The sequence below is a fragment of the Sorex fumeus genome, unplaced genomic scaffold (genome assembly GCF_029834395.1).
Source record: "Sorex fumeus unplaced genomic scaffold, SorFum_2.1 ptg000126l, whole genome shotgun sequence".
Taxonomy (NCBI): Eukaryota; Metazoa; Chordata; class Mammalia; order Eulipotyphla; family Soricidae; genus Sorex; species Sorex fumeus.
The window spans coordinates 5,440,083-5,453,100 of record NW_026606183.1 but is presented as its reverse complement, the minus strand read 5'-3'; the positions used below and the strand labels follow the sequence as shown (position 1 = coordinate 5,453,100).

Below are 13,018 nucleotides of genomic sequence, written 5' to 3'. Positions count from 1 at the left end.
TCTAAACCTCATTACGTGTCCAGCCCATCTGATTTTTGATGCCTCGGCAAATGAGACAGCATCCCTGATTCTTGAGCATTGACGGAGATCAGAACTCCGGATTCTATTTCTCATTTGAGTGAAGCGTGATACTCCAAGCATAGCTCTTTCGATCCCTCTTTGAGAGACCCAAATAGCGTTTTCATCCTGTTTTCGTAGGGCCCAGGTCTCTGAGGCATATGTTAATGCAGGAAGAACAGTGGAATCGAAGAGATGTGCTCATAGCTGGAGGTTCTTTGTCCTTTTAGTTATTTCTTCAATGCTCTTGAAGGCATCCCAAGCTGTTCTCTTCCTCCTGCATAACTCAGGTGCCAGGTCATTCATCATGTTGATTTCTCGACCTACGTATAATTATAACGAATTATAACTTATAAAAAGTTACATTTTCATTTTGATTTTGGATCTTGGGCCATCCCCTGTAAGCTCAGGCTCTGTGCTCAGGGAATCACTCCTGGTGGTTCTTGAGATACCTTATGCAGTATTAGCGATTGAACTGGGGTTGACCGCATGCAGGGGCAGCACCTTAATGTTCTTTCTTCTGCCCCATACTATTAAGTTCTCTTTTATTTTTATATTTTTTTGCTTTGTTTGGGGACCACACATAGTGGTGTTCAGGACTTCCTCCTGGCTCTGTGTTTAGGGATCATTCCTGGCAGTGCTCAGGGTCTATTTATGGTGCCATGGATAGACCTGGGGCTGGTTGCTTGCAAGGCAAAAAAATTTCTTGATCCCTGCACTATCTCTGCCTGAGTACTGTTAACTATGTAATCAATTTATTTCACTGCTGTTTTATTAAGTTCTTGCTTTAAATTCATGGTGCCATAAGGAATGTTGTCACATTTTGAGGCTTTTTAGATCTGAGTATATATTTCTAGTGTTCTTCACATGAATGGCAACTCACTTGAAGATATGGGTTAAACGTTTATTCTAAGGGCCTATATGTGTTTTACCTTGTCTGCGAATATTCATTGTTCTGGAGGAGTATAAACCAGTTTGATATTTGTTTGCGGGACTCAGATACTTGAGGTTACTATTTAGTTTGGGACCTTGAAATTCTTCTATCGTGTCCAGTTGGCGTATCCTCTTTAAATTCTTTATTTTTTTATTTTTATTTTTATTTTTTTTTTTTGCTTTTTGGGTCACACCAGTGATGCTCAGGGGTTACACCTGGCTTTGCACTCAGGAATCACTCCTGGCAGTGCTCGGGGGACCATATGGGATGCTGGGAATCGAACCCAGGTCAGCCGCGTGCAAGGCAAACACTCTACCTGTGGTGCTATTGCTCCAGCCCCACCTCTTTAAATTCTTTAAATTTTAAATTTTGAGGTAAATTTGCTGTTGCAGAAGATTTGAAAAGATAGTATATATGGAGAGATCCCATGTACCATTCTCCTTAGTCTCCCAAATATTAACATCTTCCACAGTGATGGTACAGTGATCAAACTTGAAAAATGAACATTGTCACATATTACCAAAGATTTCTCTCATTTCCTATTTTTTTCCTTTGCTCAAGGATTCAATCCACAATACAATTTTTAAAAAAACTTTTCTTTAAATTTATTTAAGACACTAACAGTTTATAATATTCCAGTCTGTAATAAGTGCTTGTTTTCTAGGACCATCACATGTCTGAAGTTGACTGGTCAGTTGTTTTGTTGTAGACAGTCACTTGATTTTGCTTATCTGCAGATTCCTCATGAGTAGACTGACATTATAGCGTGTAGGGAAGCATACCATAGAGGTGGCGTGCATGAAGCAGGGTACCTCACATCAGTGCTTTTTTCTCGCTCAAGTTTCTTTATCTTATGCTTATTTTTTCTTTCCTTTTTTTTAAAGACTTTAAAATACATATCAAAAACACCATGCAGACACCAAAGTCCTGAGATTGTCAGAGAATTTCTTACAGCGATGAAAAACCACAAGTTGACCAAGTAAGTAAAAAAAAAAAAAATTGAGTAAGTTGGAAGTGAATGACTCATGGTGTAAATGATAATTTGCAAAAACCTCGATAACTATATTTAGTTGGGGTTTGGTATATAATTAGTACTCAGCGTTCTTTTATCTTTTATCCTTTATCTTTTGGGCATTTGGACCACACCTGGCATGCTCAGGGGGCTGTGGGATGATGGGAATTGAACCTGGGACTTCTTCGTACTGAGCATAAGCTCCAGCCTTTTGTACTCTCCAGTCCTCCTGTACATTTTTAATTTTTATGTTTTTGAGGGGTCTCCCAGGCTCAGTCCATGGGCCCCTCAAGTGACTCTAGACCAGGCAGGCCGGTGTTCCAGCGCGAGGATCTGAAGATGTGCTGCTTGGGCTCTGTGCTGCTGGAATTACCCGGTTACCCACCTCAGCCATGCTGGAGGGACTCCAGGGCTGCACCTAGTGTGCTCCAGGGACCATGTGGTATTGGGTTGGGCACATGCAAGGCACCTCTTTATTTCTTATTTAGGATGTCCATACCTGATGGTACTCTGTGGAATGACTGGGGAACCCCAAAACTGCTTTAGTTGGTGTTTGTTGGGATGGTGCTCAAGATCCACATCCACTATGGTCATTCCCTGTAGGGCTGGGAATAGAACCAAGTCATGCTCTCTAGTCCTATTTGAGCTCATCGCTGGCCCCCCAAATCTTACTTTCCTTTCACATTTTTGAGTCCCATTTCTATGGTCTGTTCCGTGGTGTTCACAAAGTAAAATGTTTTTTATAAAATCAGTGGGATATTTGACATGCTTCTTGGCAAAAGTGCATCAACAGTATTCTGTTTGGTCTCCTTGTGCCTGATGACTTGGTGAGTTCTAAAAGATAAACTAAGTTCGTGAAATAAAGAACTTCATTGATAATTGGTGACATTGTAAGTTATACAGGTAGAAAACTTTGATCTAAGTTTTTAGAATTAATATCAGAGCTGACAAATTCTACAAAATCCTGTCCTTCAGGCAGTAACTTTCCTTCTATTTCCCTTTTTATTTCCTTTCAGGCACTATGTTTTGCAATACTGTTACTGAACGGATATCATGTGTACCTCTTACCTCCTTAGAGCACTCAGATATTGTCCAGAGTGATCATTACCAACTGTCATTGTCACAGTGGTCCCTTTGTCTTTCCTAACTGCATATCCTCCACCCCCACCCACCACCCTCCATGGCAAACTTCCTGCCGTGGACCTATCTACTTGGATCTCATTTTATTGTCTTTGGGTTCTATTCCCAAAATGATTTTTAATATCCTCCATACTGCTTTTTCATAACCTGCAAATGAGTGTGATCATTCTGTATCTGTCCCTCTCCCTCTAACTCATGTCACTCAGCATGATGTTCTCCATGTCCATTCATTTATAAGCACATTTCATGACTTTTTTCCCTAATGACTGAAAAGTATTTCATTGTGTAAATATACATTGTTTATTTATCCAGTCATCTGTTCTTGGGCACTTGGGTTGTTTCTGGAGTCTGTTTCTGTATGAATTTCCTTTGTTTTTTGGCACCTTTTCTTTTTCTTGCATAATTGCTGTGTTTAAGACTTTCTGTAATTTTTTTTTACTGTGTTGAATGAAATAATGTAAGCAGCTATCTTTGTTTTGGTTCTTAGAAGAAAAGCTCTTTGAGGAAAAGCTTTCAAACTTTACCATTGATTATGTGTTAGTTGTAGGATTTTCATACATTTTTATTATATCAAGGAATTTACGCTAGTCATGAGAAAGTTGAAGGGCTGGAGGTGCTGATCCCCTGAGTACCGCCAGGAGTAATTCCTGAGTGCAGAGCCAGGAGTAACCCCTATACATCGCCGGGTGTGACCCAAAAAAAGCAACAAAACAAAACAAAAATGCGTGTTTATGATCCATAGAGAATGGAACTTACCAAGAATAATGAAGAAAAAGAAAAACTAACTAGACCTATTGTAATAAGCCTAAATCAGTAATCTAAAGCCTTATAACATAGGAAAGTCAGTAGCTTTTCAGTGGTGAATTCTACTAATCACTACAAGAAAAATTATGTCAGGGAGTATTTTTAGCAGTGGAGCACAAGGATTTAAATCCTGGCACAGAAAAAGAAAAAGTATCACTTAAATTACTGCAAAATCCTTAACAAAATTACTGATTTAAATTAATGCTTACTAGGTGCTCATAATGACCAAGTGGTAGTTTAATTCATGGAAAACAAGGATAATTCAACAGAAAATTAGCCAGTGTAATATACCACATTAATAAAATGAAAGAAAATAACTTACATAATTATCTCATTGATGCAGAAAAAGGCATGGTGGCACAATTCAACAATTCAACTTTTTTTTTTTCTTTTTTCTTTTTGGGTCACACCCAGCAATGCACAGGGGTTACTCCTGGCTCTGCACTCAGGAATTACTCCTGGCAGTGCTCGGGGGACCATATGGGATGCTGGGGATCGAACCCATGTCAGGGTCAGTCATGTGCAAGGCAAGTGCCCTACCCATTGTGCTATCACTCCAGCCCCATAAATACGTACTTTTGAGGCAAAATATTCCTATGCTTGTTCTTTGATATATTAGAAACATTGAGTATTCACCTAAAATGTTGGGTTGGCTCACAGCCCAATCTTCCACTCTTTCGTATTGGAAACCAGTGTAGATAATACTAGTTGAATGAACCAGGGAAGATTCATATCCTCACCTTACAATGACGGTAACATCCATTTATTAACCTGTCTGCTTTATCTTTCTTTTAACATTCTCATGTCATTTTAATTTTCACAATAATCAAGGACTACTGTTACCATTTAGATTATTGTGAGTGGGATATAAATTTGATTTCTTTGCTTCAGGTTTCACATTTAACATTTTTCTTACTGCCTATCTTTGCTTATTTCCGGTATTTTTTTTGAAGGCTTCTCAAGCAGTGCCCGGGGGCACAGGTGTCACTCCCAGTGACACTTGGTTGAGATTTTAGTTCTTGGGCCAGCAGTGGGGTGCTGCTTAGCAGTGCCTGTGGACCTCAGGGGTATGCCCAGCAATGCTGGTGGGGAGAGAAGTGTTTGCCAAGTATCCAGCTTGGGGCCTAGCACAAGCATTTCTTTAAGTTGTCTCCCTGACACCCTGCAAACAGTTTTAGTGGCTGAGAGGGTGGGGGTGGCAGGGTGACTCTTGCAGAGTGGCTAAAGTTAATTCAGGCAAGAGCCTGAGCCATAGTACAGCCGGTAAGGCGGTAGGGTGCTTGCTTGCACTCAGCCGGCCCAAGTTTGATCTGCGGCATCCTATATGGTCCCCTGAGCACTGCAAGGAGTGATTCCTGATTGTAGGTATGAAACCACTGAGCACACACCTGGGCATGGTCTGGAACCTAAAAGAAAAAAGTGATTTTGACATTACTCTGCATACTTTTTTTTTGGGGGGGGGGGGTCACATCCAGCAACGCACAGAAGTTACTCCTGGCTCATGCACTCAGGAATTACTCCTGGCGGTGTTCGGGGGACCATATGGGATGCTGGGAATTGAACCTAGTGCAAGGCAAATGCCTTACCCTTTGTGCTGTTGCTCCAGCCCCTACTCTGCATACTTTTAAGATTGATAAAACAGAATTGAAGTATGTAGCATTTAGTGAAGTAAAACTGTCGTTGAATCTTCCCTGTAGGATGGCTTTGTGCCAACCTTAAGTACTTTTGTACTTTACAAAAATACTTCTGGCTCTTATAGTTGGTGTCTGAAGTAGTAAAGTAGCACTGTAGCACTGTCCTCCCGTTGTTCATCGATATGCTCCAACAGGCACCGGTAACGTCTCCATTGTGAGACTTGTTACTGTTTTTGGCATATCGAATACGTCACGGGGAGCTTGCCAGGCTCTGCCGTGTGGGCAGGATACTCTAGGTAGCTTGCTTGGCTCTCTGAGAGGGGCAGAGGAATCAAACCCAGTCAGCCGCGTGCAAGGCAAATGCCCTACCCTCTGTGCTATCGCTCCAGCCGAAGTAGTAAAGTAGGGGGCTGAAATAGTATATTGGTTAAGGCATTTACCTTGACTCCCTCGGCCGGCCCAAGTTCAATCCCCAGCATCCCGTATGGTCCCTCGAGCAGTGCCAAGGGTAATTCCTAAGTGCAGAGACAGGAGTATCCCCTGAGTATCACCAGGTGTGACCCCAGAAGCCAAAAGAAAGAAATTCACTGAAGTAAGTAAAGTGGTAAAAATTATGTTGCCTGCATAATTGTTTTTCTGTAACTGAAAAATGTTTTAAGAAGTGCAGATTAGCGCTCGCTTTGGCAGCACATGTACTAAAATTGGAACGATACAGAGAAGATTAGCATGGCCCCTGTGCAAGGATGACACGCAAATTTGTGAAGCGTTCCATATTTTTGTAAAAATTTAAAAAAAAAGAAGTGCAAATCATCAGATAAATCAGAAATTAGAGATTAGCTCTGAGAAAAAAAGTTCGCTTCTTTTTTTTATTTTTTATTTTTATTTTTTGAAGTAAAACAGATTTTATTTGGAGGTCTTTTGAAGGTGTGGAGGGAAGAGAGTGAGGGAGGGAGAGAGAGAGTAATGCACTCAAGAGAACATGAGCTTCTTCAAGGGCGGAGAGAGCCCCTACACACATCCCAGCATTAGACATGAAAGCATGAAAGTACACATCTCAAGAGGGGAGATGCGGGCAACACATGTTTGAGCACCACATGTGCTCGGCCATGTGGGCACAAGCAGCACTTGTTCTCAGGCAGCATATGCGCCCAATAAGTTCACTTCTGATGGGGATATTTTTCTAAAACTGAGAGGAAAGCTAAGAAGAGAACATGTAAATATAGCGTATTTTGATTTTGGCTGACTTCGGAGGCCCTGGGTTGATTTTTCATTTTTAAATCAACTAGGCTGGCAGGTTAATGCAAGGGCCTAAGAATGTGATGTTGCTTGGGCCCTGAGTCTCGGGTTCTCTGGGCCACACAGTGTTGGGGACCCCCCCCCCCCTCAGCTGCGTCTTGCTATGTTCAGGAGACCATGTTTTGTCAGGAATCAAACGTTAGTCAGGTGCGTTCTAGGCATGAGCCCAACTACCGTTTCCAGGCCCTCAATCGGCCTAGATTCTTCCGGATCCCCAGAGGCAAAAGCTTAGGCTACTGTTACACAAACAGCCAGTAGAGGGTGGTGGCGGCCTTCTTCCCCTGTGACAGATCTGGTTCCCGCTGTGCTTCAGCGTCTGGGCCTTTGTGGTGTAAGACTGGAGCCCCTTTTATAGCATGAACTGCTGAAGTCCTCTTTAATATGTTTGAATATCCTTGAATAGTTTTTTCCCTACCATTTTCTCAGGGAGAGGAGATTCAAAATAGTAGACAGTAGCTGTTTAGCTAGTATTGAAAATTGGGAGCTTTAATTTGCCAGACTGCTAGTGTTTTTGAGGTTGAGATTGGAAATATTTTTACCTTATTTTGTTTTTGGAGCCAGACTTGGTAGTACTCAGGATTACTCCCAGCTCTGTGCTTGGGCGTCAATTTCAGTGGTGCTTGGGGGCACATATTGTGTCAGGGATTGCAGCTGGGCCTCCTGTGTGTGCCAAGCCTGTTCAGCTCTCTCTCTAGCCCCCTGATGATTCTAGTGGTTACTACATATTGTCAGAGCAGCTGAGGCAGCCATTCCCCAGAATTTTCTTTTAAAACTCTTAAATTGTTGTTCATCGATTTGCTTGAGCGGGCCCAGTAACGTCTCCATTTTGAGGCTTGTTGTTACTGTGTTTGGCATATTGAATATGTCACGGGGAGCTTGCCAGGCTCTGCTCTGCGGGCGAGATACTCTCGGTAGCTTGCCAGGCTCTCCGAGTGGGGCAGAGGAATCGAACCCAGCTCGGCCGGACTGGCTGCGCGCAAGGCAAACGCCCTACCGCTCTGCTATCCCTCCAGCCCAGACTACCAAATGAAATGTCCAAAAAGCTTAATTCTCAGTTTCATGAGGTTTACGTAATTTTATCTAGTTTGTTTTCTCCTAAAACTTTCTAAGTGTGAGGTATTATGATTTATAATACTGTTAATGATATTTTCATTCATCCGTCATTTCAACACTATACCTACCACTAGGGTACCGATCCCACCATCGGTGTGACCTTCCCCCCACCATTGCCTTCATTTCCCCAGCCACTCTCAAGTCTGCCTCTTTAGCAGGCCCACAATAATTTATTTTATATTTCTTGTTACCACTAAATGGCTAAAGATTTTTTTAAGAATTACTGTAGTAAAGGAAATTTTGTGAAATTTTGTGTCTCACCATGGGGGTGTTAAGTCCTTGTCTGAGGGTTTACTTAGCTGTTGTTGCTAATTGAGCCTTCTGTGTTAATATTTTTGTTAGTGGAGCTTCGTTGGCTTCTATGTTATATTCCTATCTAATCTGATGTGCTCCTACTGGGATGTTAAATTGTAGAATTTGGAGATGTCGTTCCTGGGCACTCCAGCTGGAGGCATGGCAGCAGCTGTTAGCGTGCGAGTGTGGCTGCTGGGGGTGAGGGTGCAGGTTGAAGGGGCTTTGGTAGGGTGGGAACTTGGCTGACCCCTGTTCTTAGATTGCCCAGGAGTCTCATTTAGGACTGTCGGACGATCACGATCACGACCATCCTGTTGTTCGTCGATTGCCTCGAGCAGGCCCCAGTAACGTCTCCTTCGTCCTAGCCCTGAGATTTTTTTTTAAAAGTGCCATATTCAAGGCTCTTTCAGGGTTAGGAGAATGAGACCCATCATTGTTACTGGTATTTGGCATATTTGGTACGCCACGGGGAGTTTGCCAGACTCTGCCGTGTGGGCAGGTTACATTCGGTAGCCTGCCAGTTTGTCCAAAGTAGGAATGAGACGATAAGATGTCCGGGAGCTGAGTGTGGAGAGTGGTCCCAGCATGGCCTTGGCAGGGACCCGGAGGTCTTCAGCTGTTGGGCCCTGGTGGAGACAGTCAGGCACAGGGTAGGAGACTCTGCCTTGTTCTCTGCCGGGAGCTGAGTGTGATAATCTCTGGATCCTGGCCGTTGTTGGGGTTACACGGCAGTTGGTGGGTGTAACTGTCTAGCTACTGGCAGGTCCCAAACCATGCAGGCTTGGAGATCTCAGCCTGGACATCTGAGAAATTTTTGCAGCTAATTGATCTCTTGTAAGATTTAATTGAGTCTCTGGAGCAAGGTTAATAGATGAGCTTACGTGGCTGCGGTGGTGGCAGGACATGAGTGTGGCTGCCAGGACTTGGGGAAGTACATCCACCCCAATTCCTAGAAGGTCTGGAGTTTTCAGTCTTTGGCAGTTTGTTGCTCCTTTACTGTGTGTGTCTTTATATCCCACATATGAGAGAAATCATTCTGTGTTTTCTGTGTTGTCCCTTTCTTCTGACTGACTTTACTATACTACTTGTCGTGACACATTGCCTGATTATGTCCTTTCTCATAGCTGTAAAGTATTCTATCACATGCTTGTGCATGCATATACACACATAGATGCCACAACTCCATTTATTCATCCATAGTTGGACATTTGGGTTCTATCCATATCTTGGCAACTTTAGTGAACATAGGTATGTATATATTCGTGTGAATTAATGTTTTTGTGTTTTGGAAGTAGATGCCAAGAAGTGGTATTACTGTGTTGTATGGGAGTTTTTTTCTTACCTTTTGAGAACTCCTCATGTTGCTTTCCATAGAGGTGGAATCAGATGACATTCCAGCCAACAGTGATTGAGGGTTCCTTTCTCATTACATCCTGGTAATTACAACAACACTGGTTATTTTCAGACTTTTTGATATATGTCATTATCTCTGGTGTGAGATGATACCTCATCGTTTTGACTTGCATTTCTTAATGACAATGAGGTCTTTTTCATATACTTGTTAGCCATCCTTATTTCTTAGGAAAGTGTGTGTTCATCTCTTCTCACCCATTTTTGACAGATTGTTGGAATTTTTTGTTTGTTGTCAAGTTGTGAATACTTTCTATAAATCAAGGGAACTAACCCTTTAAGTGATGTACTATGTACAGATATTTGCTCTCATTCAGTAAGGCATCTTTTTACGTTAGCATGAGTTTCTTTTGCCACACAAAACATTTTTAGTTTATTCCCATTTGCTGTTTTTTATTTTTGATGTCTTTGCCTCTCTGTTCAGCTCATTGGAAACATCTCGAAGGTCCATTTCCTGGAGTGTTCTCTAAGGTCCATTCCTGGAGTGTTCTGATGTTTTCTTCAAAATATTTTATAGATTCTGATCTAATCTCAGGTCTTTAATCCATGTGAACTAAGTTGTGAACATTTTCAGTTTAAATTTTTTTCCATGTAGCTATCCAGTTTTCCCCAGCATAATTTGTTGAAGAGTTTTTATTCTTGCCGTACTTCATGCACTTAGCGTCTTTGTCATGGATTAATTGCCCATTAATCTGAAGGTTTGTATCAGAACTCTCAATTTTTGTTCTATTGGTCTATAAATTTGTTTTACCAGTGCCAGTTATGATTAGTGTGTAGTACAGTTCAAAATTGGGAAATGCAATATCTCCCATTTCTTTTTTTTTCCCTCTCTGAGAATTGCTTTGGAGTTTTATGGTTTCATAAAAATCTTTAATAGTTTGTTACAAGTCTTTGAAGAACCATAGAAAATTTAATGGGGCTTGCTTTGAATCTGTGTAATATGTTGGGTTGGAAAGTTATTTTGACAACATTTATTCTTCAAGTTCATGAACAGAAAGTATTTTTCCATTTCCTTGTGTCATCTTCTACTTCAGCATTAATGTATAGTTTTCACTATATCTGTCTTTCATTTCTTTTGTTAAATTGATTCTTAGGTACTTGATGTTTCATGACACTATTTTGAAATGGGTTGTTGTTACTTTTTAGTTTATTATTTTTATACAGAAATACCACAGATTTTTGTGTATTAAGTTTGTAGACTGCTGCCTTGCTGTACTGGTTTATTTTTCCTAGAAGTTGTTCTTGTTGTTATTCTTTTGTAGAGCCTTTGGGACTTTTATAAATATTACTTTGTGGTCTGCAAATAGTGATTATATTTGAACCTCTTTTTGATGTGAATCTCTTTGATATCTTTTTCTTGTCTGTTATGACAAGGGCTTCCAATGCTATGTTGGAAAAGCAAGGTGTTATCCTAAATGGAGAAAAACTAAAGCCTTCTCTTGAAGATCAGGTTGCCACTCTCACCACTTCTATTCAATATAGTACTAGAATTACTTGTAATAGCAATTAGGGAGGAAATGATATCAAGGGCATCCAGAAAAGAAAGGAAGAAGTCAAGCTCTTACTATTTGTATATAACATGATATTATACTTAAAGAACTCTTAAGCTTCTACCAAGAAGGTTCTAGAAACAGTAGATCTGTATTGTAAAGTGGCTGGTTACAAAATCAGTACCCAAAAGTCTATGGCTTTCCTGTATGCAAATAATGAAAGAGAAGAAAATGATATTTAAAAACAGTCCTGTTCACAATCATGCCTTAGAAAATCAAGTACCTCTGAATCAGCTTAACTAAGGAGGTGAAGGACCTGTACAAAGAAAACTACAAAATGTACTTCAAGAATTAAAAGAGGACATAAGGAAATGGAGACACATCCCCTGCTCATGAACTGGGAGAATTAACATTGTGAAAATGGTGATTCCTCCCAAAGCATTCTACAGATTCATTGTGGTCCTATAAAGATGCCCATCACATTTTTCGAAGACGTTGATCAAACACTCCAGAAATTCATATGGAGCATGAATAGCTTGGAAAAAAGAAGATGGAGGCAACACCCTCCCCAACTTTAAACTGTACTGCAAAACAGTAATTAAAACAGAATGGTATTGGACTAGAAACAGACCTGCAGATCAATAGAATAGAGTTGAATATTCTGACACATACCCTCAAATGTATCATCATTTAATCTTCGAGAAGGGGGCAAGAAATATGAAGTGAAGCAAGGGAAAACTCTTTAACAAGTGGTGCTGGGAAAACAAGTGGCCTGCACAAAAGTCAGATCAGAATGGATTAAAGACCTCAACATCAGACCCGAATCCAAAAGGTACATGGAAAAAAATGTAGGCAAAACCCTCCATGATATTGAAGCTGAAGATATCTTCAAAGCTGAAATGTCACCGACCAATAAGTGGGAGCAAAGATAAACAAATGGGATTATATTAAACTAAGAAGTTTCTGCACCTCAAAAGAAACAGTGACCAAGAAACAAAGACAGCCTCCAGAATGGGATACCTTTCTGATTAGGGGTTAATACCCAAGATATACAGGACTCTTGTAGAAGACACTTGTAGAACTTTATAAGAAAAAAAAATTCAACCCCATCCAAAAAATGGGGAGAAGAAATGAACAGAAACTTCCTCAAAAAAATTTGAATGGCCAAAGGCGCATGAAAAAAAATGCTCTTTATCACTAATCATTAGGGAGATGCAAATCAAAACAACAATATCATTGCACACCACAGAAACTTGCACACATTTGAAAGTACAATAATGACCAGTGCTGATGCGGATATGGGGAAAAAAGGAATCTCCTTCTCTGTTCTTGGGAATGCTGACTGGCCCCGCCTTTTTGGGAAACAATATGGACATTCCTCAAAAAACTAGAAATTGAGCTCCCATTTGACTCAGCAATACCACTTCTGGGACTATACACAGGAGGCCCAAATATACATAATGGAAACAGCAGCTGCATTTCTCTTATGTTCTTCACAGTACTATTCACGATAGCCAGAATCTGGAAACAACCGTAAACAGATGAGTGGATAAAGAAACTATAGTACATCTCTACAGTGGAATACTACACAGCAGTTAGGAAAAAGGAGTCATGAAATTTGCTTATAAATAAATGGATATGGAGAGTACCATGCTGAGTGAAATGAGTCAGGAGAAGGACATTTAAGAATGACTGCATTTATTTGTGCTATATTAAAAACTACATAGTAGAAGACATGGCAGTAACTATGGGATATGGATGTGACTGCTGGTGTTTCTGGAAGTACAGGGGGTTGAGGCCGGCTGCCCCCACTGCTATGGGACCTCTGAGTCCC

At 40.9% G+C, this 13,018-nt stretch overlaps 1 protein-coding gene and 1 non-coding gene across 4 annotated transcripts in view; both read left to right on the top strand.

Moving 5' to 3' along the window:
• CRCP (CGRP receptor component) overlaps positions 1-13,018 on the top strand; it is a 61,775-nt gene that overhangs the window by 39,954 nt on the left and 8,803 nt on the right. For all 3 annotated transcript variants that reach the window (XM_056137683.1, XM_056137684.1, XM_056137682.1), the window contains exon 4: positions 1,876-1,970. In XM_056137683.1, the coding sequence (XP_055993658.1) occupies positions 1,876-1,970 (95 nt within the window). The remainder of the gene's footprint in view (positions 1-1,875; positions 1,971-13,018) is intronic.
• On the top strand, positions 6,253-6,359 carry LOC130045041 (U6 spliceosomal RNA). Its single transcript, XR_008795519.1, has one exon. It is a non-coding gene; the product is annotated as a U6 spliceosomal RNA (small nuclear RNA).